General features: G+C 38.9%; 1 protein-coding gene across 4 annotated transcripts in view; it reads left to right on the top strand.

The window, feature by feature from the left end:
* The window catches only part of APAF1 (apoptotic peptidase activating factor 1), an 89,956-nt gene that overhangs the window by 35,798 nt on the left and 26,603 nt on the right, over positions 1 to 27,555 (top strand). For all 4 annotated transcript variants that reach the window (XM_070789590.1, XM_019961138.2, XM_070789589.1 and 1 more), the window contains 7 exons: positions 1,939 to 2,070; positions 4,384 to 4,509; positions 13,187 to 13,348; positions 18,350 to 18,478; positions 21,667 to 21,792; positions 24,148 to 24,267; positions 26,296 to 26,412. In XM_070789590.1, the coding sequence (XP_070645691.1) occupies positions 1,939 to 2,070; positions 4,384 to 4,509; positions 13,187 to 13,348; positions 18,350 to 18,478; positions 21,667 to 21,792; positions 24,148 to 24,267; positions 26,296 to 26,412 (912 nt within the window). The remainder of the gene's footprint in view (positions 1 to 1,938; positions 2,071 to 4,383; positions 4,510 to 13,186; positions 13,349 to 18,349; positions 18,479 to 21,666; positions 21,793 to 24,147; positions 24,268 to 26,295; positions 26,413 to 27,555) is intronic.

A 27,555-nucleotide genomic window follows, 5' to 3' on the forward strand; every position in this document is an offset into this window, starting at 1 on the left:
AGTCCATCCTAAAGGAGATCAGTCCTGGGTATTCATTGGAAGGACTGATGCTGAAGCTGAAACTCCAATACTTTGGCCACCTCATGCGAAGAGTTGACTCACTGGAAAAGACCCTGATGCTGGGAGGGATTGGGGGCAGGAAGAGAAGGGGACGACAGGATGAGATGGCTGGATGGCATCACCGACTCGATGGACATGAGTTTGGGTAGGCTTCGGGAGTTGGTGATGGACAGGGAGGCCTGGCGTGCTGTGATTATGGGGTCGTAAAGAGTCGGACACAACTGAGCGAATAAACTGAACTGATTATTTTTTTTGTCTCTTATTCCTAAATTTGGCTTTAAGCCAGAGCATTTATGTGGAATTTAAGAGAACCTGAAGTCTAGAGGAATGCTTTATTTGATAAATGGAGGGAAATCATTATTGTAGGCTTTTTTCCAAAAGGGGTGTGGAGTGCTGAATCTGGATAGGTTGGGTGGGCCTTAGTTGGCCTGGGAGCATGAAACTGACTTGAAAGTTTTCCTGAAGTTTGCACCTACTTGAGGACCTTGGCGTGTCCAGGAAAAATCTACTTCTTGATAGATTGGACTTTCTATGATGGCTTTACAACCAACCAGTTAGTTTACTTTGTAGCCTCTATTCTGAGTCAGACTTGGAGTTGGCCATTCTGTGCTGTTCCAGAGCTATGTGGCTCAAGTTTCTGTTTGTAAGAAATTTAAAGCAAGAGGCTGAAATACTTATTGAAGAATTTTGAAATAAACTCTTTGGACATCTGGGGAGTGCTTTGAGAGGATAAAACAAAATGCTGTGGAAGGCACATTAGTACCTCTAACAGTCCAAAGCCCTGTAAAGAATCACTAGGTAATTTATTTCTTTTGTTTCTTCAGTGGAACAGATTATTTTCATAGTAACCATGAAGAAGACTACTTGAGAACTTAACACTGCATGAGGCTTTGTATATATACTTACTCATATTACATTTGGAAAAGGCGAGTCACCCCACTCCAGTACTCTTGCCTGGAAAATCCCATGGATGGAGGAGCCTGGTAGGCTGCAGTCCATGGGGTCGCGAAGAGTCGGACATGACTGAGCGACTTCACTTTCCCTTTTCACTTTAATGCATTGGAGAAGGAAATGGCTACCCACTCCAGTGTTCTTGCCTGGAGAATCCCAGGGACGGGGGAGCCTGTTGGGCTGCCGTCTATGGGGTCGTACAGAGTCGGACACGACTGAAGCAACTTAGCAGCAGCAGCAGCATATTACATTATCCTTTTCTCACTACATCTTGATAAGTGTTGATCCCATTTTACAGATGAGGAAACAAGTTCAGAGATGAAGTCACTTGCCCAGGCTCATATTAACTAATACCAAGTGGAACCAGGATTGAAAGCTAGGTTTCCTTGAGACTCTAAAGCCTTTATTTTTTTTTCCCACTGACTTATCTGCCTTTACTTATTTATTGGTACCTTGAAGTCAGCAGAACACTTGTCAAGTTCTTTGTCATCAACACCATGAATTGTGGAAGACAGGTGCAAATATCCCCATTTTACAGAGTAGGGAGCTGAGATGCAGGTAAATTAAGGACTTGACTAGGTACACCCAATTTAAAAATGGTAGAGCTGGGCCTTGGGCTGGCTGTGATTAATTTTTCTGATCTGAAGTCCATTATCCCATCTCCTTTATAACACTTTTCTGCCTGCTGTCATTCATTTGAACGGTGAAATCTTGCCCTTGAAAAATGTAATGTTTTGCGTTACTTGCAGGTAATTAAAAAGAAAAAATTGTAGCAAAATGCTGACATTTTAGGGAAGGGGGAGGTATTCATTAGCACATGTCTGACTGGGAAAACCTGGCACACAGGATGGATAACATTGTTTTGCTTCTCTATTTTCCCTTTGAAAATAAGGTTCTTGTAAACTTTATTCTCTTTATTCTCTTCAGATTTGGAATTCAATGACTGGGGAACTAGTGCGTATCTATGATGAGCACTCAGAGCAAGTCAATTGCTGCCACTTCACCAACAACAGTAATCACCTTCTCTTAGCGACTGGTTCAAATGACTACTTCCTTAAAGTAAGTGTGAATGAGAATCATGTAGATAAATTTGATAGATACATCAGAACATCTCCTTTGATTTTTTTTCATATATTGTGTTAATCAAGGATCTTTTGGTTATAGGGATAGAAACTTGCCTGTTAGCTTAAGCAACAACAGCAAAAAGGATATTACCGGGTCTTGAAACTGGAAAGTTTGGAAGGAGCCTGTCTTCAGGCATAACTGATTCCAGATGCCTAAACTACATTCTTAGGCTCTTAAACTCCTCCATCTCTGGATCCTGTTTCCCATTGTGTTGATTCAGGCATATTCTATCTGTGTGGCAGGAAATATGGGTATCCTTAGTTCTAGGTGTGCATGGTTACTACAGCTCATAATCACAGAGTGAGGGCCTGTAGTTTTCCTATAGAGAAAACTGTGTTGCACAGGACATCCTTATGGCTTATTTTATACGTGATAGTTTGTACCTCTTAATTCCCTGCCATTATCTTGCCCTCCCTTCCTTCTCCCCACTGGTAACCACTAGCTTGCTCTCTGTATCTGTAGTCTGTTTCTTTTTTGTTATATTCACTAGTTTGTTGTATTTCTTAGATTCCGCTTATAAGTGATATCATACAGTATTTGTCTTTCTCTGACTTAATTAAAATTATTGCTTCTCAAGATGAAAAATTGTTTGGGATAGATATACAACAAATATCTGTGAATAACTTTTGACATTTCCTTTTAACATTTTGTAGGATGAGGAAGTTCATATTTCCTTTTTTTAAATATAGACAAAATTCTCTTAAGATGTGGGAAGTGGTTATTGGTTGGTCAACCATTTTAATTTAGGACAAGTTTTACTTTAAAACCTGTCATTCCACACCTGCATTTCCATTAGGTATGTCAGAACTTACTTCTTGTGCTTTTTGAACTGAGAGAAGTCAATGAAAAGATGTAAATCTGAAGTTGTCCCCATGTAACTTGTGTTATCTGCAGATTTGGGTTTATCTAGGACTGGGATTAAAGGAGCCCAAAATGGAGATGGACATAAAGATCAGAACTTAACCTCACTTATTATTCCCAAAGGATTTTTACCAAAATTAATTTTGGGAGATAAAGGATTTCTCCTTTGTTTAACCTAGGTAGCATAAATCACCAGAGATGACTGTTGCCTTTTGTTTACATTTTTTATACTTTTCAAACATACCCCAGAGGAGAAAGAATAATCATGAACCCCGTGGTGTCCTTTGCCTAGCTCCAACAATTATCAGCATTTTGCCAATCATATTTTATTCCCCTACCACCTCCCATTTTTTTTTGGACTAAGCATTTTATAGCAAATCCCATCATTTCACTCAGAATGATGGGATATATACTTTGGCATGTATCTCTCAGGTATAAAACATAAATAGCATGTCATTATCATACCTAGCATAATAAACAATTTCATAGCATACTTGGTCCATATTCATTTTTTCTTATTAGTCTCAAAACATCTTTATACCATAGATTTGGGCTTCCCAAGGTGGTGCTAGTGGTAAAGAATCTGCCTTCCAGTGCTGGAGATATAAGAAATGTAGGTTCGATTCCTGGGTTGAGAAGATTCCCTGGAGAAGGAGATGGCAACCTCCTCCAGTCAGAATCCAAACTTCGAGTGGCATTTGGTTGATAAGTCTCTTAAGACACTTTTGTTCTATAAACATTCTCCTTCCTGCTACCTCTTTTTTTATGCCACTGATTTGTTAGAGAAATTGAGTCAGTTTTCCTGTGGAATGTCCCACATTCTGGATTTGGTTGACTGCTTCCAGGAATGGTTGTTAACTTGCTATTCTGATCCATTATGTTTGCTGTCAAATGAATCTATATCTATCTTTACAGTCATTATATTTTTGAATCATTTTTTAGAGTGTTAATAGATTTTAGCCTAGTTAGGAGACTCAAGGTTTGTGTTGGGAAATCTTAGCAATGACCGTTTATAGAGTTGGATAACTTAGCATCTTAAAAAATTACAAATAAAATGTAATTTATTTTACATATCACTTATTATAGAGCTGAATAAAAAAAAAATCAAACTGCTTTGTTAAAAATAAGCAATGGCTAGTTTAGTGCTCAGAGGAAAGCCTAAGTAAGTCTTCAAGTCCCTTAGATTTAGGTGCTGATCTAAGGGCCGCCCCATTACTTGTTAATCCCATGCTCACCTCTATGTTTGACACCTTTGTCAAACTAAAGTGAACATATTCCTATAACTGGAAAAGCTTAATTGGGAGGGAAGGAAGAACTTTACATGATTTCTAATTTTTCCCCATTCAGTGGTAATTTTTCAGTTATCTTTTTTTCTTTCTCAAATAGCTCTGGGATCTGAATCAAGAAGAATGTCGAAATACCATGTTTGGCCATACAAATTCGGTCAGTCACTGCAGATTTTCACCAGATGATCAGGTTTTGGCCAGTTGTTCAGCTGATGGAACATTAAAGGTATGCTTTTGTTCATTGTTAAAGTGGTTTTTGCATAACTGTATTATTTAATACTTGGGTTATGGAAACAGGTTTCTGTTTTTCCCATTGCTACAGAAAGCTGCTTCCTTCACCATCCAGGAGCATTTTTAATGTAACTGTAATTCCTTGTCATAATGATTGTTTATTAATGGTTTGCTACCCTATGCTTAAAAGTTCATGTAATTGAAATTCTTTAGTTTTTTTAGAAATGCATTTATTTATTAATATTTATTTTTGGCTGTGTTGGGTCTTTGTTGCTCGTTGGACTTTTCTCTAGTTTTAGCAAGTGGAGGCTACTCTGTAGTTGGGGTGCGTGGGCTTCTCATTGCAGTGGCTTTTCTTCTCTTCTTAGAGCGTGGGTTCTAGGCCATGGGGAATTCAGTAGTCGCAGCTCTTGGACTCTAGAGCACAGGCTTAGTAGTTGTGGCACATGGGCTTAGTTGCTCCACAGCATGTGGGATCTTCCAGGATCAAGGATTGAAACCTCATCTCCTGCATTGGTAGGTGGATTCTTTACCACTGAGCCACCAGGGAAGCCCAAGTTCTTTAATTTTTAAGCACTATATTTAATTTATGATTTGTAAAACCTTTTGAGCTTTATGCTGTCAAGTTTGTAAAGTTCTTGATTTTATTTATCATTCACTTATTCTGCTTTTTATGTTTCTATATTCCTGTTCTTGAGAAATCATGGAGGGGGAGTCAGAGCTAGGGGAAAAAAAAGTATTCAGCCTCCGGAAATTTATAGTGTTTAAAAAAACTAAATTTTTAAAATCTCCACCTTCTCAATAAGATCCCAGTGCCACTTTCTTTGCTATTTCCTGTCTCTGCTGTTATTCTGGTCTTCTTTCGTGTTGAATCCAGTCCTTTGACTTCCTCATCTCCCTCCCATGCTGTAGTGTTTGCTCTGATTCATGGTGTCAGACCCTCCTGTCTCATAGCAACCTTCTACGGTATATTTCCATCTCTCTTTATCCCAGTACATAGCTGCTAGATGAACTCTCTACCTCTATTTTCATCTTGCCTTTTTTAGCTGGAACATGAAAGTACCAAGTTCTAAATTTTATAAACCCAGGCTCATCAGACACACCTCTAAGGCTCTTCACCTTCATCATTCTTATCTCTGTTCTTATTCAATATATTAATTGTCACTTCTGGGCAAGATAATTTTGGGCGCTTATTTCAGCTACTGTCCCTATATATGTGTTTCATTAGTCTTTTTTGGAATTTTTTTTTTTTTTTGCCTCCAATTTACTTGTCTATAGTTTTTAATGACCCTCAACTTTATAAATTTAAACAGTAAATGAAAAGCCTTCTTCAGAAAGTGTTCTCTTATAACATCCATCCATCTGGTTGTGAGAATATATAAACATATCTATCTACCTGTATCTGTATGTATAGATGGAAACTACTTGATCTTCTGATTTCCACTTGTAAATTAAAAAAAAATTATTTTTAAAGTTTGGCTGTGTTGGGTCATCATTGCTGCATGGGCTTTTTCTCTAGCTGTGTTGAGTGGCGGCTACTCTCTAGTTGCAGTGTGCAGGCTTCTCATTGCGGTGGCTTCTCTTGTTGCGGAGCATGGGCTCTAGGCATACAGGCTTCAGTAATTGCGGCACATGGGCTCAGTAGTCGTGGTTCCCAGGATCTAGAGCATAGGCTCAGTACTTGTAGCCCATAGGCTTAGCTGCTCTGTGGCACGTGGGATCTTCCTGGACTAGGGATTGAACCCATGTCTCCTGCATTGGCAGGGGGTTTCTTCACCACTGAGCCACCAGGGGAGCCCTCCACTTACAAATTTGTTGTATGGTTCAGTTCAGTCATTTTTCATACGTCTTCTGTTTCTTTGATAAGGTTAAATATAGGTTTATGACCTGCAGAGACCTTGTCATCTTGTTGTAACTCTCTGAAGTTCATTGTACACAGTTGTACTCAAAACATGTGCTCAGTAAATTTTCTTGGCATGTCGCTCTTCCAGGGAAATACTTGAACCCACCAGGCTCTGTTTTGCTTGTTAGAATCTCTAGAGATTTGTTAATGCTGCTAGGTGACTTTTAAGTTTACAGCAAGCTAAACTCTCTTGATGCTTATCCTTTGGTTGAATCTTTAACCTCTCTTTGTTGACTGAGGATATCTCATTTTTGTATAGATTACTTCAGGGCATCTAGGGATTTTCTGGGTAGAATGTTACTTTATAGAGTTTCCTAGCATTTAGTAGATGTTGGGAGCATTCTAAGAGCATTCAGGTAAATGGATTTGGCCTCTGTGAAATGTTCTCTGTAAATACCAAATATCTGTGTCGTCTTTGGGATGATCATGTCAGAGGAGGTTTTTCAGAGGTCCGGTGAAGGCAACATTCTTCTGAAAGATTCTTTCAGTCCTATAAGTTTTTGATTTTTACTTAGAGAATGACTTTAGAAAGCATTTTATGTCTCAAGGCAGGTTCTCCTTTTATCTCCATTGCTAATTCTAAGTTCTCGAAAGATTCCATTATTAAGTTACTTAATGTTGAAGAAAGTTGTGAAACCAGGCCATTTATCTGTTAAACAATTTCAATTTGTACAATTCAACTAGGCCTTCTTTGCTGCCAGGTAATGGTTTGTTCCCTGAATTGAATTCACCATAGTGCCTGTTCCAAACCTTTTTTGTTGTTCTTAAGCCCCCAACCCTGTCACTATATCTCTTTCATTCTATGGAGATAACTTTACCTCATACCTATTCAGAAGGTTGACACCACCCAAGAGTTACCCATCATGAGCTCCCTCAGAAATTGTCGTAAAAGACTCTACATGCTACGCACTAAGATGCTTCAGTTGTGTCTGACTCTTTGTGACCCTATGGTCCATAGCTTGCCAGGCTCCTCTGTCCATAGGAATCTCCAGGCAAAAATACTGGAGTGGGTTGGAGTGCCATGGAATACTGGAGTGCCATTCCCTCTTTCAGGGGATCTTCCCCAACCCAGGGATCGAACCTGTGTCTCTTATGTCTTTTGCATTGGCAGGAGGGTTCTTTACCTCTAGTGCCACCTGGGAAGTAAAAGGCTCTACTGCACTTCTTTTCTCTCACTCCATGCTCAGGAAGTCCTCTGCTTGTGCCTACTGTTTCTTTTTTCCTTCTTCCTCTGACACCTTGCCCCATTGGTTATTTCTTTATTGCATTTTCAGTTTTTCTTTTTTTTTGAACCCCTTTCCACAGTTTACAGATGTTCTTGGGCATTCCTAAGCATTATAAAAGCAAAAAAAGTGAAACCCCTTTGGTTCTTCTTGATTGTGTTATCCTCTGAAACATTCAGTTTTTCTTTCTGACTAGACCTTTAAATCACCTATACTTGCCTCCACTTCCTATCTACTTGTTCACTGCTAACCCTTTTTCAGCCTGGTCTGTCTTCTACGTATTCCCTTGAAGAGTAAAATCCAGTTTTATTTCATTTTCATTCTTTTTGATGTAAAATCTAATGCTCTTTGGAAGAGTGTGGGATCCAGTATTTTTCTTTATCCAATTTTTATTCTTTCCCTTTGTTACCACACTCCTGTTGACCACCTGTGTTTCCTTTTTTTTTTTTTTTCTGTGTTTCCTTTTTGAAACTCCTCATTTGACATCATTGTTTTCTTCTTTCTTCTCCTGTCTTTCTTGCTGTGCTGTGCTTAGTTGCTTAGTTGTGTCTGACTCTGTGACCCTGTGGACTGTAGCCCGCCGGGCTCCTCTGTCCATGTGGATTCTCCAGGTAAGAATACTGGGTTGCTATGCCCTCCTCCAGGGGATCTTCCCAACCCAGGAATCAAACCCAGGTCTCCTGCATTGCAGGCGGATCCTTTACCGTCAGAGCCACCAGGGAAGCCTGTCTCTCTTACCCCTTCTTTAACTTTTTCCTTCCCATTAAAGTATGGCCGTTCCTCAAGCATCTAGTCTTGACTGCCACCTCCATCACCTTTTTTCTGTTCCATGTCAGCCAGCCTCATGGCTTTATCTCCTTTCTCATGTGAGTGTGTTTCACACGTGTTCTGTCCAGCCCTCGTTTCTCTTACGTGCCTATGTCCTGCATTTTTACCTGTCTGCTCGTTTGCTGTCACTTAAATAAAACACTGTACCTCAAACTCACTGTGCTCCAAACTGAACTCTTCATTTTTTCTTCCCCAGACTTACCTACTTTTTATGGTTCCTGTATGTTTTCATGGTTTTGATTAGATCAGTGTTCAGGATTTACATCATCCTGACTGATGACAGTTGGGCCATGTAGTATATGACGATTTTTCCCCCCTCCTTTCTCATACAATACTTTGTTCTCTTTGGGATTAAATGTGTTGCACAGTTAACAGTGTCGTTTTGTGTTTTCCTTTGCTTATTTTTTTTAATGTACATAATCACTCATCCATCTTCAAGCTATCCCTTGTCTAGGTTTCTCTTAAATAATTCAGTTTTTTTGATTTGACATTTTCTTTTCTTAGAAATAACTTTCTTGGAGGCATCTGTCTTGTTCCATTGTGACTGGTGATACTATTTATCCCCAGTGTTCAGCTGCCATCCTGGGATCCTCCTGCTTTTCTCTTGAGTTGAAACCCTTGTTTCCTGAATTTATTGGTTTATTCTCAGTGTGGTGGAAAATCTCCCCTAACTTTCTAAGAAAGAATCTGAGAGGAAATTTTTGAGACCATATCTGTCTAAAAGTGCCTTTATTCTAGCTTCATATTTAATTGATATTTTTGATTGCATATAGAAGGAAATAATTTTTTTCTTAGAATTTTGGAGACATTGTTCCCTTGTCTTTGAACTCCCATAGTTTCTCTTGATATTTGAAGACATTCTGATTCGTATGTGATCTATTTTCTTGGTCTCGAAACTTTTAAGATCTTTATAAAATTCCCAGTGTTTCTCTTTTTAGAACTTTCATGACAGTATGCCTTGGTGTGGGTTTGTCTCTGTTTATTGTTCTTGGCACTTGGTAGCCTCTTTCAATCTGGAAATTCATGTCCTTCAGTTCTGGAGGTTTTCTTTAATCATTTGATTTATTCTCATCTAGTTTCTTTTTCTAGAATGTCTGTTTGGGATGTTTTCTTATTTTTCTCCCCTTATCCATTCGTCCTACTTCTTGGAAAATTTATTTAGCTTTATTTTCATCTCCTTCTATTTTGTTTTAAATTTCTGCTATCATATTTTTAAGTGTACCCGTTCTTTTTTTAATGTTTTTAAATAATGTTTAATTTTACAAGAGAGTATTCAAAATATGCCTAGAGAGAAAAATTATCTTTACTCCTGTTTCATGTGGGTTTTGGGAGGGTACAGAAGTGAATATATGTATTCTATCTGCAGAACTCAGTTTTGTTTCACTAACACTATTGTCTCTCCTCACCTGTGCTTGAAACATGGGAATAATCTGTCTTTTAAAATGTATTTACTGATTATTTATTAAGTACTTACTATGTGGCAGATTCTGTACTAGATGTTTGGTTTTTAAACACTTTTGAGAAAAAGTATATTTCCTGGCCAGAAGTTATTCAGGGTCTAGTGAGGAGAAAACCAAGTCATAGACAAACCATGAAGATGGTAGAAGTATGTGTCGGGGGCCTCAGAGCAGGCAAGGTTCTGTGCGGGAGCACGTAGACCCTTGCTGCTGCTCCCACACTGCCATGTTCTCCCTTTGCATTATCTCTGCTTCCCTATTTTGTACCTTCACTTATGCTGACCTCTTAGCCTAAACTCCTGGGTATCATTTTGGTATGGAAATTGTGTCCATCTTAAGTTGGTGTAGTCCCTGGTGGCTCAGATGGTAAAGCGTCTGCCTACAGTGTGGGAGACCTGGGTTCAATCCCTGGGTTGGGAAGATCTCCTGGAGAAGGCCACGGCACCCCACTCCAGTACTCTTGCCTGGAAAATCCCATGGATGGAGGAGCCTGGTAGGCTGCAGTCCATGGGGTTGCAAAGAGTCAGACACTACTGAGCGACTTCACTTTCTTTCTTTCTTTAAGTTGGTGTGAAGAGGCTGATCTTCAGGCAGGAGAGTGAGGGGGTAAAAAGTGTTTCCTCAAGCCCACAGGTTTGGTAAAGCATTTCCACTGTGTTGTGTGTTTCCCTTTCAAATGACTCATCTGACATATCTTGTGATTTTATTTTTTTAAAGGGGAGCATGTTTTTTAAAAGTCATCATTGAATTTGTTACAATATTGCTTCTGTTTTATGTTTTGGTTTTTTGGCCCCAGGGCAGGTAGGTCTTAGCTCTCCAACCAGGGATTGTATCCATACCCCCTGTATTGGAAGGCGAAGTCTTAAACCACTGGACCGCCAGGAAAGTCCCGTTAGTCATTCATGTGCTTGTCTTACCTCTTTTACTGGCCTCTAAACTCCTTGAGAGTAGTGTCTGTATCTGATTCATTTATATAATCTCAAAGTGACTCACATTATGTGAGCAAGATGATAAACCTTTACCATGTCCCTTCAGATTGAATTAAGACTTCTCGAAACTCAAAAGAAAAACACTTTAAAAGTCTTCAGGGATAGGATTCTGATTTCATTGGTGAGTATCAAGTGTGATTGTGGAGCACAGAGCGCTAGCAGCAGGGGGACAGACATCACTGCATCCTGGGTGAGAACTGCTATGTTTGTGGCAGCTTTCCCACAGAGCTATTAAGCCAGTGTCGTTGGCTGGTTTGCACTGACACAGTGACGTGCAGTAAGCAGACGTCCTGCAAAATGATGCTGGATAACAGCATTTCAAGGTCAATGTCTTGTAAAGCTTTTATTTTCCAAGACAATGGAGAACTGTAAAATTATTTCTTGCCCCAAATGGCTCTGTAATCATCCAAGTGTTTTATAGTGTATCCTGTTGATAAACATGTGTTTTTCAGGCCTCGATGATAAACTGTTTCAAAATGTGAGTTTTATTTAAAAATTGCCATTTAAACCACACAAAGGCCAGGGTGCATGTGGGCCCAGGATATAGGGCAGTGACTAGCTCAGAATGAAATTCAGGTGTTTATTTGGTCCCTCGACATGTGGAATTTCATCACTCCTTGCATAGGAGCTGAAGTCAGGTCCACATGTAAAAGATGTAGTAAAATCGGGTTGAATTAGTTTTCTTTTTCTTCCTTAAATCAAGGCAGTGATTGCTTTTGTTTTTCGTGTCAAGAGGGAAACCGTGTGATTTCTTATATAATCTGGCTGATGTGACTGAAGCTTCTGGCACTGGAGTTTAGATTTTCTCTCTTGAGTGTCAAGAAGGGCTAACAATACTTTAGACGTCTCTTTTGGTTCATCCAGTTTATCCAAAGTTATTGCATGGGCAAAGGTTTTGGGTTTGGCTGTATTTCTAGTGTATATAATCTTTAAACTTGAGACATTTAAACATGTGTGTGCTTAGTCACTTGGTTGTGTCTGACTCTTTGCGACCCCATGGACTGGGATTTCCCAGGCAGGCATACTGGAGTGGGTTGCCTTTTCCTGATCCAGGGATCAAACTTGTATCTACTCTGTCTTCTGCAGTGCAGGCAGATTCTATACCCACTGAGTCATTGGGGAAGCTTGTGTCTGGCCAGTCACATCTGGTTTTACTCTTGGAGCTGTGCTTTGGAAGCTGAGTTGAAGCTTGAGAAACAGCTTGTTTGTTTATTTGTTTTGTTTTAAATTCTTGTCCTTGACCAACGCTGAGTCTGTATATGGCAGCCATTATCATTCTGTGAAGCTGGGACACTGCACAAGGCCAAGGGGAGTGAAGATGGATTAAAAAGTAGTTAAAATTAATTTTTTGGCTGCGTCAGGTCTTCATTGCTGTACAAAGGCTTTCTCTAGTTGTGGAGAGTGGGGGCTACTCTTTGTTGTGTGTGGGCTTCTCATTGAAGTGGCTTCTATTGTTGCTGGAGCACAGGCTCTAGGGCACTTGGGCTTCAGTAGTTGTGATTTGTAGGCTCTAGAGCACAGGCTCAATATTTGTGCACAGGCTTAGTTGCTCCGCAGCATGTGGAACTTACCAGACCAGGGATTGAACCCGTGTCCCCTGCATTGGAAGGTGGATTGTTAACCACTGGACCACCAGGAAAGTCCAAGATAGATCTTTTTTGAAGCCCTTTGTTTTTCGGGCTGCTCAGGTGGCTTTGCTAGTAAGTGAGGTTTGGTGTTTTGTCTCCCACTCCTCAGGATCCAGTTATTTTAGAGACCCCTTTAGCCCCACTAAGTGCACAAGACTGCTTCCTTTCAGCATAGCTTTGTTTTGTGTTTTCAGGGACTTCCTTATATCTCTGGATGCTCTGCTAGATTGTAGCTCAGCTTGGACTGGGTCCTGTGTGTAGCGTCCGTGCTGTGCATACAGTAGACTGTGAGGCACGCCTCATGGCTGGCACAGCAGAGGGCAGTAGTGGAAAGTCATGAGTCACACCTTCTTCTATCCTTTAGGCTCATCCTGCTGTCAGCGCCTCCACACCATGCAAGGCTCTTTTAACATTTTATATAGTTTTACATTCTTTTTTGGAGTGCTTTTAATTTTTTTTTCTTTTTAGGAAAGTGATGAATGAAGCTAGAATACTTAATTTAAAAGCCTTAGAAAAAGTTATACATAATGAAAAATAATTCATTAAGTGAACTTGAATATTTTGTGTGACATTTAATCCAGGTGGAATTCTAGAGGTGTGACTTGAGATCAAAACAAACTTAAAACATTTTTTTATTTTTGAAGCTTTGGGATGTGAAATCTGCAAATGAGAGGAAAAGCATTAATGTGAAGCAATTCTTCCTGAATTCAGAGGAGCCTCAGGAGGATCTGGAAGTGATAGTAAAATGCTGTTCGTGGTCTGCTGATGGTGCTAAGATAATGGTGGCTGCGAAAAATAAAGTCTTTGTAAGTACTGGTATTTTAAAAAGCCAAATTTAGTCTAATTTAAAGAAAGTTGAAACACCTATTGATTGTTGCATTTTATACTGTTTATTGACATAAAGTATACCTGAATGTTTTTGGGGCAGATGCCCTAGCCTCCTGTAGTTCTTAGAACTATGCTTCAGGGAGTGTCCATAGGCCTTGTGAGAAAAGGTCTCCATGGTCAAACAGGTTTGGAAATGTTATGTATTACTTTCCCTATTGGAGGTACTTTTCCCCCTTTAGTGTATACTAACATATATAATATTTATGGCCTCTAGAAGTCCTACAATAAAGAAACAATTTATGTTGTTTACAACCAGTGTATCTCAAATTGATCTAAAACATAGATGGAATGCTGGCTACATCACTCACCCTGCTTCCCCCCACAATTTTTTTTTTTAATTTTATTTTATTTAACTTTACAATACTGTATTGGTTTTGCCATATATCAAAATGAATCTGCCACAGTTATACATGTGTTCCCCATCCTGAACCCTCCTCCCTCCTCCCTCCCCATACCATCCCTCTGGGTCATCCCAGTGCACCAGCCCCAAGCATCCAGTTATCGTGCATCAAACCTGGACTGGTGACTCGTTTCATATATGATATTATACATGTTTCAATGCCATTCTCCCAAATCATCCCACCCTCTCCCTCTCCCACAGAGTCCAAAAGACTGTTCTATACATCATCCCCCCACAATTTGAAATACATTGGTTTAGGTGACTTTCAGAGTACTTTCTATAGCCTTAAAATACTGTGATTTGGTGACTGATTGAAATACTTATCAACAATTGAAGTTTGTGAAATTTCTGTGAAGTAAATGAGGAAGATATGCAAAAGAAGGTAAATGCCTAGGAAATGCGCTCTTTTTTCAGTTCTTGTAACAGTTTACATTTGTATTATTCAGAGTGCTCTCATATAGAATTTCTCTTGATCAGATCAGATCAGATCAGTGGCTGAGTCGTGTCTGACTCTTTGCGACCCCATGAATCCCAGCACACCAGGCCTCCCTGTCCATCACCAACTCCCGGAGTTCACTGAGACTCACGTCCATCGAGTCAGCGATGCCATCCAGCCATCTCATCCTCTGTCGTCCCCTTCTCCTCCTGCCCCCAATCCCTCCCAGCATCAGAGTCTTTTCCAGTGAGTCAACTCTTCGCATGAGGTGGCCAAAGTACTGGAGTTCCAGCTTTAGCATCATTCCTTCCAAAGAAATCCCAGGGCTGATCTCCTTCAGAATGGACTGGTTGGATCTCCTTGCAGTCCAAGGGACTCTCAAGAGTCTTCTCCAACACCACAGTTCAAAAGCATCAATTCTTTGGCGCTCAGCCTTCTTCACAGTCCAACTCTCACATCCATACATGACCACAGGAAAAACCATAGCCTTGACTAGATGAACCTTTGTTGGCAAAGTAATGTCTCTGCTTTTTAATATGCTATCTAGGCTGGTCATAACTTTCCTTCCAAGGAGTAAGTGTCTTAATTTCATGGCTGCAGTCACCATCTGTAGTGATTCTGGAGCCCAGAAAAATAAAGTCTGACATTGTTTCCCCATCTATTTCCCATGAAGTGGTGGGACCGGATGCCATGATCTTCGTTTTCTGAATGTTGAGCTTTAAGCCAACTTTTTCACTCTCCACTTTCACTTTCATCAAGAGGCTTTTGAGTTCCTCTTCACTTTCTGCCATAAGGGTGATGTCATCCGCGTATCTGAGGTTATTGATATTTCTCCCGGCAATCTTGATTCCAGCTTGTGTTTCTTCCAGTCCAGCGTTTCTCATGATGTACTCTGCATATAAGTTAAATAAACAGGGTAACAATATACAGCCTTATAACTACCCAAAGGACACAGCACATTGCAGTAGCCCTATGGTAGTAATATGTCCAAAGTTACACTGTGATTTGGAGCCCTAGGTCTTATGATTTAGGGCCCAATGCCATTACATTCTGATGGTAATTTTAAAAACTTAATGAGCGATCTTAGATTACAGTTTTTCATTTTCAGTTTTATTGAGGTATGATTGAAAAAATTGTAAAATATTTAAAGTGTATTTAACATGATGATTTGATGTATGTATACATAGAGAGGGCTTCCCTGGTGGCTCAGTGGTCAAGAATCTGCCTGCCAGTGCAGCAGACCCAGGAGACCCAGGTTCAATTCCTGGGTTGGGAAGATCCCCTGGAGAAAGAAATGGCTACCCACTAGTATTCTTGCCTGGAAAATCCCATAGATAGAGGAGCCTGGTAGGCTACAGTCCTTGGGGTTGCAAAAGAGTTGGGTGTTACTTAGCGACTAAATAACAACATACATCGTGAAGGGATTACTCTCATTGAGCTAATTAACATATTGTCACCTTACATATTTATCTGCTTTTCTTCCTCCCTCCTTTCCTTTAAGATGTTTACATTTTACTCTCTTTTACAGTGCAATATCACCTATAGTCACCATGTTATACATTAGATCCACAGACCTTATTTATCTTGTAACTAAAAGTTTGTATCCTTTTGTCAGCCTTTCCCTATTTCTCCCACCCAAGAGATTCCAGTTTTAATGAACACAATTGAAGCATACATATAGTTGTATAAAAACTAATGGAGGGACCATTTATATTATTATTATTGATCTAGTAGTTATGACCCTTGGATCTTGGTTGCTTATAGGTTTTTACCCCTTTAGCAGGAAACCAAAGAGAAATATATCCTTTTGTCTTAAGTTTGTTAAAGTCTATAAACACAGAAAGGAACCCTGCATTTACAAGATGTGAAGATTTGTAAAATTTGCCATTTTAGCTATTTTAAAATACACAATTCAGTGGCATTCATTATATTCACAATGCTGTATATGCATTTATCACCATTTTTCCAAAACTTTTTTCATCAAACAGAAACACTGTAACCAATAAGTAGTAATTCCCTCTTCAGCCCCTGGTAACCTCTAAATTATGAATTTACCTTTTCTAGGTATTTCATATAAGTGGAGTCATACTATATAGCTCATTTTGTGTCTGACTCATTTCATTTCGTGTAACATTTCAGGGTTCATTCATGTTGTAGCATGTGTTAGAACTTCATTTCTTTTTATGACTGAATAATAATCTTATATGGATATGCGGTATTTTGTTTATCCATTTATTTATTGTTGGGTTGTTTTCACCTTTTGGTTATTGTGAATAATGCCACAAGAACACTGGTGTACAAGTATGTGTGTGAGCCCCTGCTTTCAGTTCTGTATATATGTCTAGGAGTGGAATTACTGGGTCATACGGTAATTTAATTCTGGGCTTTTGACGAACCACCAGACTTTTCCATAGTGGCTGTATAATTTTCTGTTCCCACTAGTAGTGTACAAGGATTCCAATTTCTTCACATCCTTGCTAACACTTGCTTTTTTCCATTCTAAAAAAATTATAACTGTCATATTAGGTGTGAAGTGACACCACATTATAGTTTGGTTTACATTTCCCTAATGACTGATCGTGTTGAGTAAAATTTGAACATTTAAAAATAGCTGTTCTAGTGGAAGAGGAAAATAATTTTATATTGCGTGAAATGCTTTCCTGTTTTAAAAATCTGTAGGCCAGCTCTGTATTTTGCTGTGGTGAAACAAAGCTACCCTAAGATCACCCTTAACCACACACAGATTCCAGTTTCTTACTCTTGGTCTCTCTATTATTTTCCTGTCTTTCTTTTCAACTCTTTTGTGTTATTAGCCCACTCCTGTTATTACGTCTTTTTGTTACCCAATAATTGGGACAACTGCCTATTCCGTACTTGAAAAGTTTCCTTTATCACTCTCAGCCACTAATTCTTTTTTAAAAAATTATTTATTTTTTAATTGAAGGATAATTGCTTTATAGAATTTTGTTGTTTCCTGTCAGACCTCAACATGAATCAGCCATAGGGTATACATATATCCCCTCCCTGTTGACCTCCCTCCCTATCCCACCCCTCTATCAGCCACTAATTCTTAAGAACAGCTTGTCCTGGGAAGCATTTTAAGCATGAGTTCCTGTCCTTTATTGTTGGCCCCTGATGCTGTGCTGCTCACCACCTATGTATGTTCACAGGGCTGTGAATTCACAAAACATTTTCATGGCTCCCTCTGGAAATTATTTTTTTCCTTCCTGAAGACTGTGCCTTGGTCTTAAATCATTATACGGTATATTGGTATAAACATTTTTATCATTTGGCAAAAACTTTGGAAGAGTATGTGTGCACGTGTGCTAAGTCACTTCAGTTGTGTCCAACTCTTTGCGACCCTAAGGACCCATCAGGCTCCTCTGTCCATGGGATTCTTCAGACAAGAATACTGGAGTGGGCAGCCATGCCCTCCTCCAGGGGACCTTCCCTATCCAAGGATTGAACCATGTTTCTCCTGCATTGGCAGATGGGTTCTTTACCCACTAGTGCCACATTCAGCATTTAAAAATCTTTCAGAAATTGAAATGAATTTTAAATTACTCAAATTTGAATAGCTTTTTTTTGGTTCAAAAATGGGAAAATGGCTGATAATGGAGTAATTTGGGCTCTGAAAAGAAATAGAAATGATTGAACTATTTCATTTTAGCAAGCCTCTGCTCTGTATTATTTTGATCATCTTCATTTATGAACATGCATTTTCCCCTTTGAATAAATAAACATTAGGAAGAACTGTTCTGTATATTAATTTGGCTAGTCCATTTGTGTATTCACAAAGGTTTTATTTTTCCCTAAGCTTGCTTGAGAGATCATCTATGATAAGTTTTCTTTATAAGAAACGGATATCAAGATAAGCAGTATTTAAAAACTATATATGTATTAATTTATATGTTTTTTATGACTTAATTATGTCAATTATTAGTAGTTTTTTCTTTAGGACTTGTACTCTGTGTTTGAAACGAGAGGGTATTCTTTTGGAAATAAATTTAGTTTCACTTTGGGTATAGCAGATATTTTAAAATATCTTACTTTTATAGACATCTCTCTGTTTTATGTTGACAGCTTTTTGACATTCACTCCAGTGGCCTGTTGGCAGAAATGCACATGGGCCATCATAGCGCTGTCCAGTACTGTGACTTCTCCCCCCACAACCATTTGGCAGTGGTGGCTTTGTCCCAGTACTGTGTGGAGGTGAGTAGTTGAATTTACTCTGTGAAACTCTGTGAAAACTCCAGAGGTACAAGAATGACAAAGAATGGGTTGCTTAAACCATTGACTGCTGAGAATGTTTGCTTGAGAAATCAAAGAGTGTTTTCTTCATAGCATAATGGCCTCTAGCTTTAGGACATTAAGCCACATTGACAGCTTCAATACTTTAGCATTGATTGAAGACTTGGCTTGACAGTATGACAGAGAATGACAGGCAGTATCATTCACTAAGCATTTACTGAATGGTCAGTATGTGCCAAGGTCTGGGGAAAACAATGGAATGACCACTGGTTTCCTAAGCAGGAACATGGCATCTCTTAAATGTGGGCATAGACTCTTCTGTAAAAGAGATGATGAGAAGTGAGTCCAGTTCAAATTTCTTAGATCACTGAAAAAGGTAAGATGGAAGTTAAATTTAAAATTGGTTAATCTAGGATTTTCATTGCTAAGTACTAATGAATAAAATGATTTCTCATTTACATTTATAATTTTGCCCTTAACTTAATAGATTTTATTGTACTCAGTGTCTGTGTCCAGTGTCTGTATCTAGAAGAATTCTACTCAAATGAGCTGCTAATATTAATTTTTTCAAAAACAGTTTCCTGATTTTTTTTCCTCCAAAGATAGTTTTTCCAAGCTTTGTTACTACTCATTCCTTAAGTGACTCTTACCACCAAGTAATGGAAGCCCTGTGCTTGCAGTCTAAGAAGATAGATATGGGCCTTTATTTGCTTGACCACAGCAAGCATTTCTTTAGTGTTCCGTGCCTGTTCCAGCGATTTTTAGTGGGTTTTCCAGCCTTGCCCTAATACGTGAAGGTGTGGCTGAGCTGTAGTCCTTTAGCATGCAGATACAGATTAAGATGGGAGTGAGTGGATGAGCTCTGTAGTTAAGTTCAGTTCAGTTGCTCAGTCGTGTTCGACTCTTTGCGACCCCATGAATCACAGCACACCAGGCCTCCCTGTCCATCACCAACTCCCGGAGTTCACTGAGACTCACGTCCATCGAGTCAGCAATGCCATCCAGCCATCTCATCCTCTGTCGTCCCCTTCTCCTCCTGCCCCCAATCCCTCCCAGCATCAGAGTCTTTTCCAATGAGTCAACTCTTCACATGAGGTGGCCAAAGTACTGGAGTTTCAGCTTTAGCATCATTCCTTCCAAAGAAATCCCAGGGCTGATCTCCTTCAGAATGGACTGGTTGGATCTCCTTGCAGTCCAAGGGACTCTCAAGAGTCTTCTCCAACACCACAGTTCAAAAGCATCAATTCTTTGGCGCTCAGCCTTCTTCACAGTCCAACTCTCACATCCATACATGACCACAGGAAAAACCATAGCCTTGACTAGACGGACCTTTGTTGGCAAAGTAATGTTTCTGCTTTTGAATATGCTGTCTAGGTTGGTCATAACTTTCCTTCCAAGGAGTAAGCTTCTTTTAATTTCATGGCTGCAGTCACCATCTGCAGTGATTTTGGAGCCCCAAAAAATAAAGTCTGACACTGTTTCCACTGTTTCCCCATCTATTTCCCATGAAGTGGTGGGACCGGATGCCATGATCTTCGTTTTCTAACCCTAATTCTGTGTATAGCAGTGCAGCTAACACTGAAGACCTTCCTGATGAGAATCTTTCCTTTGAGTGTGAATGGGCTCCAGTCCCGTTTGCAGTGGTGGTTAGGAGTAGGTGCTGTGGGCTGTGTTCTCTTCAGCAGAGACTTTGAATCGAAAGATTCAGAGCTACTAGGAGCTCTTGCACCTTACCTGTAGATCCTCAAGGTAGGTGTGATTGGAAGTTTCCTCTTCCTGGATATTAGGAGTGAAGGACATCACTTTTTGCCCTTTCCATCACTTCTAAAATCTTTGCCCTCTGTTTTTCTTTTGGCCTTTCCATCACTTCTAAAATCCTTACCCTCTGTTTTTCTTAAAAAATCTCCAAGGAGCATTGTCTTCCTTTTTTTAAATATAGGCACTTTCTTGGTTTTGGAGGCTGTGAACGACAGAAATGATGAGAGAGAGCAAGAAGGGAAGAGAGGAAGGATTTTCAAGTGAGATTTTTCAGTTGTGGAATCCTTTTCATTTCTGGCCTTTAGCTCTGTATGTCTCAACTTGGACTCAAGATAAGGCAGAGAAAATTTCCTGTAACTAATTTATAATTATAGAACTCACTGATTGAAAACCACTGGGCATGTGATGAAGTACTTGTTTTGTCCATGCTAGTTCTAAAATCATAAAGTAGGGGCTGTAATTCAGAGTGTAATGAGAGGAACTCAGGCACATATGGTACTTCATTAGACTGGAATATATTTGAGTAATTTGCAGCAAAACTCAGGACAAAATGCAGCCAGGCTAGAGACAGACATTGACAATTTGTAACCAGCATGAATAACAGGAGACGAGTGTACATGTACAGTTAGTACATTCATTTGTTGCAGGGTTTTGCAGTCATTTGAAATGAAGATTAGATGACAGTGGAGAATAGTCAGAATGTGAAAGCCACTTAATGCTCATCCTGTTATTTTTATATTGATTTTTAAAAATATGTAAAATGTTTATATGATTCCAAATCAAAGCTTTATAAGTTTTATTCAGGGAAGTCTGACTTTCATCCCTATCCCTTCCACTCTGGTCTCCACCTTCTGAAGGTAACCATTTTTGTCTTAGCATCCTGATGTTTCTTTTTACATGTATAAGCAGTATCTATATGTATAATATAGGTATATATATCCATCTATTATATATATCACACTGTAATACTATACTCACATATTTATTTTTCATCTCATTTAGTATAGTTTGCTTATATATAGTATTTATAAATATATATACACACACTCCTGCAAAAACTTGTATACTATTCTTTGCAACGTGTGCCATAGACTAGTCATTGTCAGAGTGTTTTTCTCATTACTTTTTTTTAACGGTTGCATATTGTCCCATTTTGTGATTAATGAGGTTTATTTAGTCAGTTCCCTACTGATGGTCATTTGGGATTTTGCTGTTAAAAACAATTGATGCAGTGAATAATCCACACAAGTTATTTTGTATTTTTGCTAATGTATTTTTGGGCTGTAGTCATAGAGGTGGAATTGCTGGATCATTCTTGCTGTTTTTAATATTCTTGATATATTCAAAATGCTTATGAATGTGATTTCCTATATATTGTGTTTATTCTGTAGTTGTGGAGTATGGACTCAGGTTTAAAAGTAGCTGATTGCAGAGGACATTTAAGTTGGGTCCATTGTGTGATGTTTTCTCCTGATGGATCATCGTTTTTGACATCTTCTGATGACCAGACAATCAGGGTGAGAAATAATTGAGATTTTCATTTTAAACATTTAATGATGGTAAGCTTAATCTCCTACCAATTGAGAAATTGATGGGCACTATTGGGGGGAAGTAAAACAGAAACTGCTGGATTCACATTTATCCTTGAAAAGTGCTGGTATATGGACTATATCAGTCACATTCATTCAGTACATGTACATTGAGTGTTACCATGGCGCAGGTGCTGGAAAAATCCATTGATAAAACTGCACTTTGGTTAATTTAAATATATTTCATCAGAATAACTTTTGACTCCCTACCTTAAATTCCCACATCCAATTACTTGCCAGTACTGTTAGATTCTTTGACTGCTCCTTTCCCTGGGTCCTGGTGGGCACAAGGTTTTGTTTGCGCCCTCCGAGCATCTCTGGCAGGTATGATGTTTGAATGGATTCTACCTTTCCATTTTCTATCATTTATTTCTACTTTTCCATTTCAAGTTTAGGTACTCATTACCTGTTGTCTTTCTTATATTAATTTCTTTGCAAGTCTTTTCTTTCTTGGTTTTCTGCATACTGCTTGTGAGACATTTTCCTCATGTACAATGCAGATGTGTCATTTTTGCTCAAAAAGATAGTGACTGCCTTGTCTACCATTTGGAGTAAATAAATTGCTGTTAAAATTCTCTGTGGTTAAGGCTATTCTATACCAGTCTGTCTTCTGATTTATTCCTTCAAATAACCTACACTGGACTGCTCACATTTCCCCAGACACCTTGTACTTCCCTGCTTCTGTGTTTCTTATGTTTGGAATACCCTACTTCTCTGTATCTCTCCATGTTGAAATCCTAAGAATCCTACGAGTCCCCTCAAGCTTTCAGTAAAGCCTTTCCTAGTATTCTGTTCAGAGGACTGTCTTTTCTCCTTCAATGCCATGTAACTGTATCATTTTCTTAGTGCTATCTTGCTAAGTCACTTCAGTCGTGTCCGACTCTGTGTGATCCCATAGACAGCAGCCCACCAGGCTCCTGCGTCCCTGGGATTCTCCAGGCAAGAACACTGGAGTGGAGTGCCATTTCCTTCTCCAATGCATGAGAAAGTGAAAAGTGAAAGGGAAGTCGCTCAGTCAAATTCTGCCTTGATAAGAATTCCACCTCCTCACCTCTAATGTGTCACTACCCCTCCAACTTGTTCACACATTTTAAATTAAGCTCTTGAGCCTGGAGACCCTGGTCTGTCCAAGTAGCATCTTATGCAGTCTCTTGTACAAATTGTAGTTAAAATTCGTTTAGTATTTACTGTATGCCAGACATTGGGCAAAGTACTGTGAATGTGTTAATTTGCTGATTCTCACAACAGTCCTTTTTGCAGCTGAGGAAGCAGTCACAGAAAGGTTAAGTCAATGCTATTTACAGTGTAATAAGTCTCAATAAGCTTGAGCCAGAATATAAATCAGCACTGCTTCCTTCATTAAGAAAGTCTTATTTTTAAAAATCAGCTGTATCAAAAGCATACTGTTAACAGTGTGTTTTGTGATAGAGTTGATTTTCTTTCTGGTTTAGGCTCCTTATCTTGCTATCAGACAATTTGAGAAATAGCAGATTCTTATCTTTGAGTAGCACAGGGTTAAGTAATATGCCCAAAGTCACAACTTTCAGTAGAACTAGAATTCACACTAAGGCATTTTGATTCTAGCACCCATTGCTCTTAATAATGACTGCTTCTTACTATTCTTGTTAATAAGGTGGCGCTAGTGGTAAAGAACCTGCCTGCCAGTGCAGGAGACATAAGAGACATGGGTTCGATCTCTGGGTCAGGAAGATCCCTTGGAGGAGGAAATGGCAGTCCACCTCAGTGTTATTGCCTGGAAGATCCCATGGACAGAGGAGCCTGGTAAGCTATAGTTCATAGGGTCACAAAGAGTTGGATGTGACTGAGGCATCTTAGCATGTACTGTTGTTTAGTCACTCATTCGTATCTGCCTCTTTTGTGACCCCATGGACTGTAGCCCAGCCAGGCTCCTCTGTTCATGGGATTTTCCAGGCAAGAATACTGGAGTGGACTGCCATTTCCTCCGCCAGGGTATCTTCCCAACCCAGGGATCGAACCCGTGTCTTCTGCATTAGCAGGTGGATTCTTTACCTACTTCTTACTATTGAATGCAGGGAAGCCCTGCTTCTTACCAGGGAAGAGCCACCAGGAAAGCCCTACTTCTTACTATAGAATGCAATTAATAAATATTTATTGTTGAATTATAATCTAATTGAAAATTTTCTATCATAGGCATTTGGAGTGTAAAGTATGGTTGTATACTGTTTTAAGACTAAGACTGTCTTTACATTATTTCAGAGAATGCAGTGATCCTACTGTATTTTTTTTTAATCTCTTAATCAGCTCTGGGAGACAAAGAAAGTATGTAAGAACTCTGCTACAGTGTTAAAGCAAGAAATAGATGTTGTGTTTCAAGAAAATGAAGTGACGGTTCTTGCAGTTGACAATATAAGACGTCTGCAAGTGAGTATTTTTTAGAAAACAGTTGGAAAAATTGTTTTGATCAAACTCTGAATTCAAAATGGACTTGATCAGGCATAATTGTCTAGTATCTAAGAAATGCTCAGTAGATGTCAGTTGAATAAATACATGGGTTTTGAGCTGAGGCTCAGATATGCTAGTGTTTAGAATTAAACCTTGCTTTACTGCACTCCTCTCCTCTTGTTAACTGGAAGGCAGGGAGCAGGAACATGTAAGAAAATGAGACTAGATATTGGAGTGGAACTGGAGTGGAGAGAGAAACAGAATAGAGAAGAGGAGAGGGGAATAGAGGGAGCAGGCACATGGAAGGTGTGAGAGCTGGCAGGCTTCAGACAGACTGGCAGGGAGGCCAGAGCTTACGTTCTGGAGCTGCAAAGCTCAGCTGGAAGTAGTAGAGGGAACGGTGACTGTTCACTCAGGAGACCCAGGTACAAGTTCAAGCTGTATCGTCAGCTAGTTCTGTGATGTTGAGTGAATTGTGTCACTTCTCAGAGCCTCACTTTCTTCACCTAGAAGGTCCTTTTCATTTAAAAAAATCTGTAAGCTGGTTTATTTTTAAGGGTTAAGGTGGAGTCCAAATACAGGAAGCAGAGATCTGGGAATAAATTGTCTATGGCATGTGGTAATTTCTCCTTGTCTGCTGTGAGGGTCAGAGTTCAGCTGTGAGACACCTCTTAAATATAGCTTGTTCTGTATTTTACAAGTTTTACTGTTGTCCTTAATGTGTTGATGAGGAACTCCTCATATCCTGTGTTTCTGATATGAATTCCAATGTGGAATTAAACGTGGTTTCCTCATTACTGATTTTTAGCAGACTGATTCTTCCACTTGCGGTTTTTTTCCACTACAGTTTTCTTGTCAAGTTCAATACTTGTATTACCTTTATTAAATTTGTATAACCTTTCTTTAGCAGTAGTCATAATTGTAAGACTTAAAGAAGTCATCTGACTATTAAAAGTATCATTTTATTATGTCATTGGTTTTGGAAGAGTTTAGAGAATAAACTGACCAGTAATCATTCCATTAAAGTGAACATACATTTTTTTTAGTCACTACTTAAAAGAATATGAAAATTGATTTTTGAGGGAAAGATATTCACCTTTTAATAGTTCAGTCTTCATTTTGAATGCCTAAGAGAACATGCTGGGTAAAATATTATAAAGAAAAAGCTACTTTGATTGATTGATCCTATAATCTTTGTCCCTGAAACAAAGGTGATTGCTTATTTCATATTGAAAAATAATTCAGGACTTTTAGGTTGTAATGCTTAGTTAAATTTATCCAACAATTGATTTAAGCTTGAGAAATATTTTCTCAGGCCACATGTTTTAGTTGAATGATAGGCATTTTTATTAGTGGGATTTAAAAAAATAATCTTTAGTTTTGGTACAGATTATGAAACGTGATGCTCTTAGTTTATACCTTACAAGTCCAGCCACCCAAATTGTGCTAATGGGTTCTTCCCCAGTGCTGCCTCCTCCCAAAAGGAGGAGGAGGAGAAAAAAATCTTACTATGCACTGTCTGGTGAGGAATTTGGTGGATGTAAAACCCAATTTAATTTTAATTTGTCTTTTTATGTAATGTCTGTCTCAGTCCTGTTTCACCAAACTCCTTGAAAAATGAGAAGTGTATTTTAACAAACGGTAGCACTATTAAAATGGGCTCTGTGAAGAAACGGGAAAGAGTGTGTGGAGCTAGCTGTGAGATTACAAATCGGGCAGATGTGTCTCAGGTGGCCGGCACAGCAGCTGCTTTTTAAACCTTTTAAAGCTCGTTTTACTTTATGAAAATATATATGAACCACAAAAGTAAAATGAAATGAAAGTGTGAAGTGCTAAATGCAGCTGCTGAGAATAGAACAGGGCTTTGTTGTTCCCCTGGGAGCTCTTGTTGGTTATTTTCTGTTTTATTTTTCCAGTTTATTTTCTGTTTTATTTTCCAGTCTCTGTTCTAAAGAACAAAAATGGCTCTTACAGTCTAATACCTGATTGTGCCTTATTTTTCATTAGCTCATTAATGGAAACACAGGTCAGATTGATTACCTAACTGAAGCTCAAGTGAGTTGCTGTTGTTTAAGTCCACATCTTCAGTACCTTGCATTCGGAGGTGAAGATGGAGCCATTCAGGTATTCAGTTCTCGTCTGCAGAAGCATTCTGAGCAGTATAGTTTTTATTTAAAATTAAGTAGACACCTGGCTTTGTAGACTTACATAGTAAATAAATCTTTCTATGGTATATTAGTCATTCCTCTGTTAGATTAAAAATAATCTTACAATCCTATGGTTGTATATTTTTCATATTGCTTTTATTGCTCTGTCTCATACTTTTTGTCTTTTTGTGTTCTTTATTCACTGCCCAATTGTCTTGCTGTTCCTGAATTATATTAAACAGTCTCAGAGATTTAGTTATGCAAAGAGCATTTTTTTCTCTTCTTAGAAGCTCAGCCATATAGGGGTATAAGTCGTTTCCATGTTGGTTCTGATCAGGTTCGTCGAGAATTTCAGTGTTGGTACCTTATATTTACTCACCTCATCAATCTTTGCTGTCCTGCTTTTGGTATTGAAGTACACCTGTTTACCACTTGAAATCCTTAATTTATCAAATAAGATTAAATTAAAAAAAATCGGGTTGAAGGAAAAAGGATAGTAAAATGAAAATCATTTTGGGAAAAAAGTGATTTCATCACCAGTGAAATTCATCACAGAAGCATATTTTGTCTAGCTATGTAATAGTTCAGAGAACATGGTGGTTTTTCTTACTTTTTCTCACTTGGCTTTTTGGAATTATTTCTTAATTTGTTAATTATAGCATTAGCCACATTTATTTCACATTGGCTTCATTGTGATAAGGAATTACACAAATACTCTCCAGTTCCATTTGCCCCACAAAGAGGAGACTATATATATATTTATATTTTTTGAGTTTTTTTCCCCTTCCAGCTTTACTGAGATATAATTAACATATAGCATTCTGGTGGCTCAGTGGTAAAGAGTCTGCCTGCCAATGTAGAAGACATGGGTTCCATCCCTGGGTTGGGAAAATGCCCTGGAGAAGGAAATAGCAGCCCACTCCAGTATTCTTGCCTGGGAAATCCCATGGACAGAGGAGCTTGGTGGGTTATAGTCCATGGGATCGAACAAGAGTCAGACACGACCTAGCGACTAAACAGCAACACTGTGTATGTTATTTTAAGCCGTACAGCATAATTATTTGACTTACATTGTGAAATGGTCATCACAATAAGTTTAGTGAACATCTGCCATCTCATG

Source organism: Bos indicus, chromosome 5 (assembly GCF_029378745.1).
Source record: "Bos indicus isolate NIAB-ARS_2022 breed Sahiwal x Tharparkar chromosome 5, NIAB-ARS_B.indTharparkar_mat_pri_1.0, whole genome shotgun sequence".
In the NCBI taxonomy this organism is placed as follows: domain Eukaryota; kingdom Metazoa; phylum Chordata; class Mammalia; order Artiodactyla; family Bovidae; genus Bos; species Bos indicus.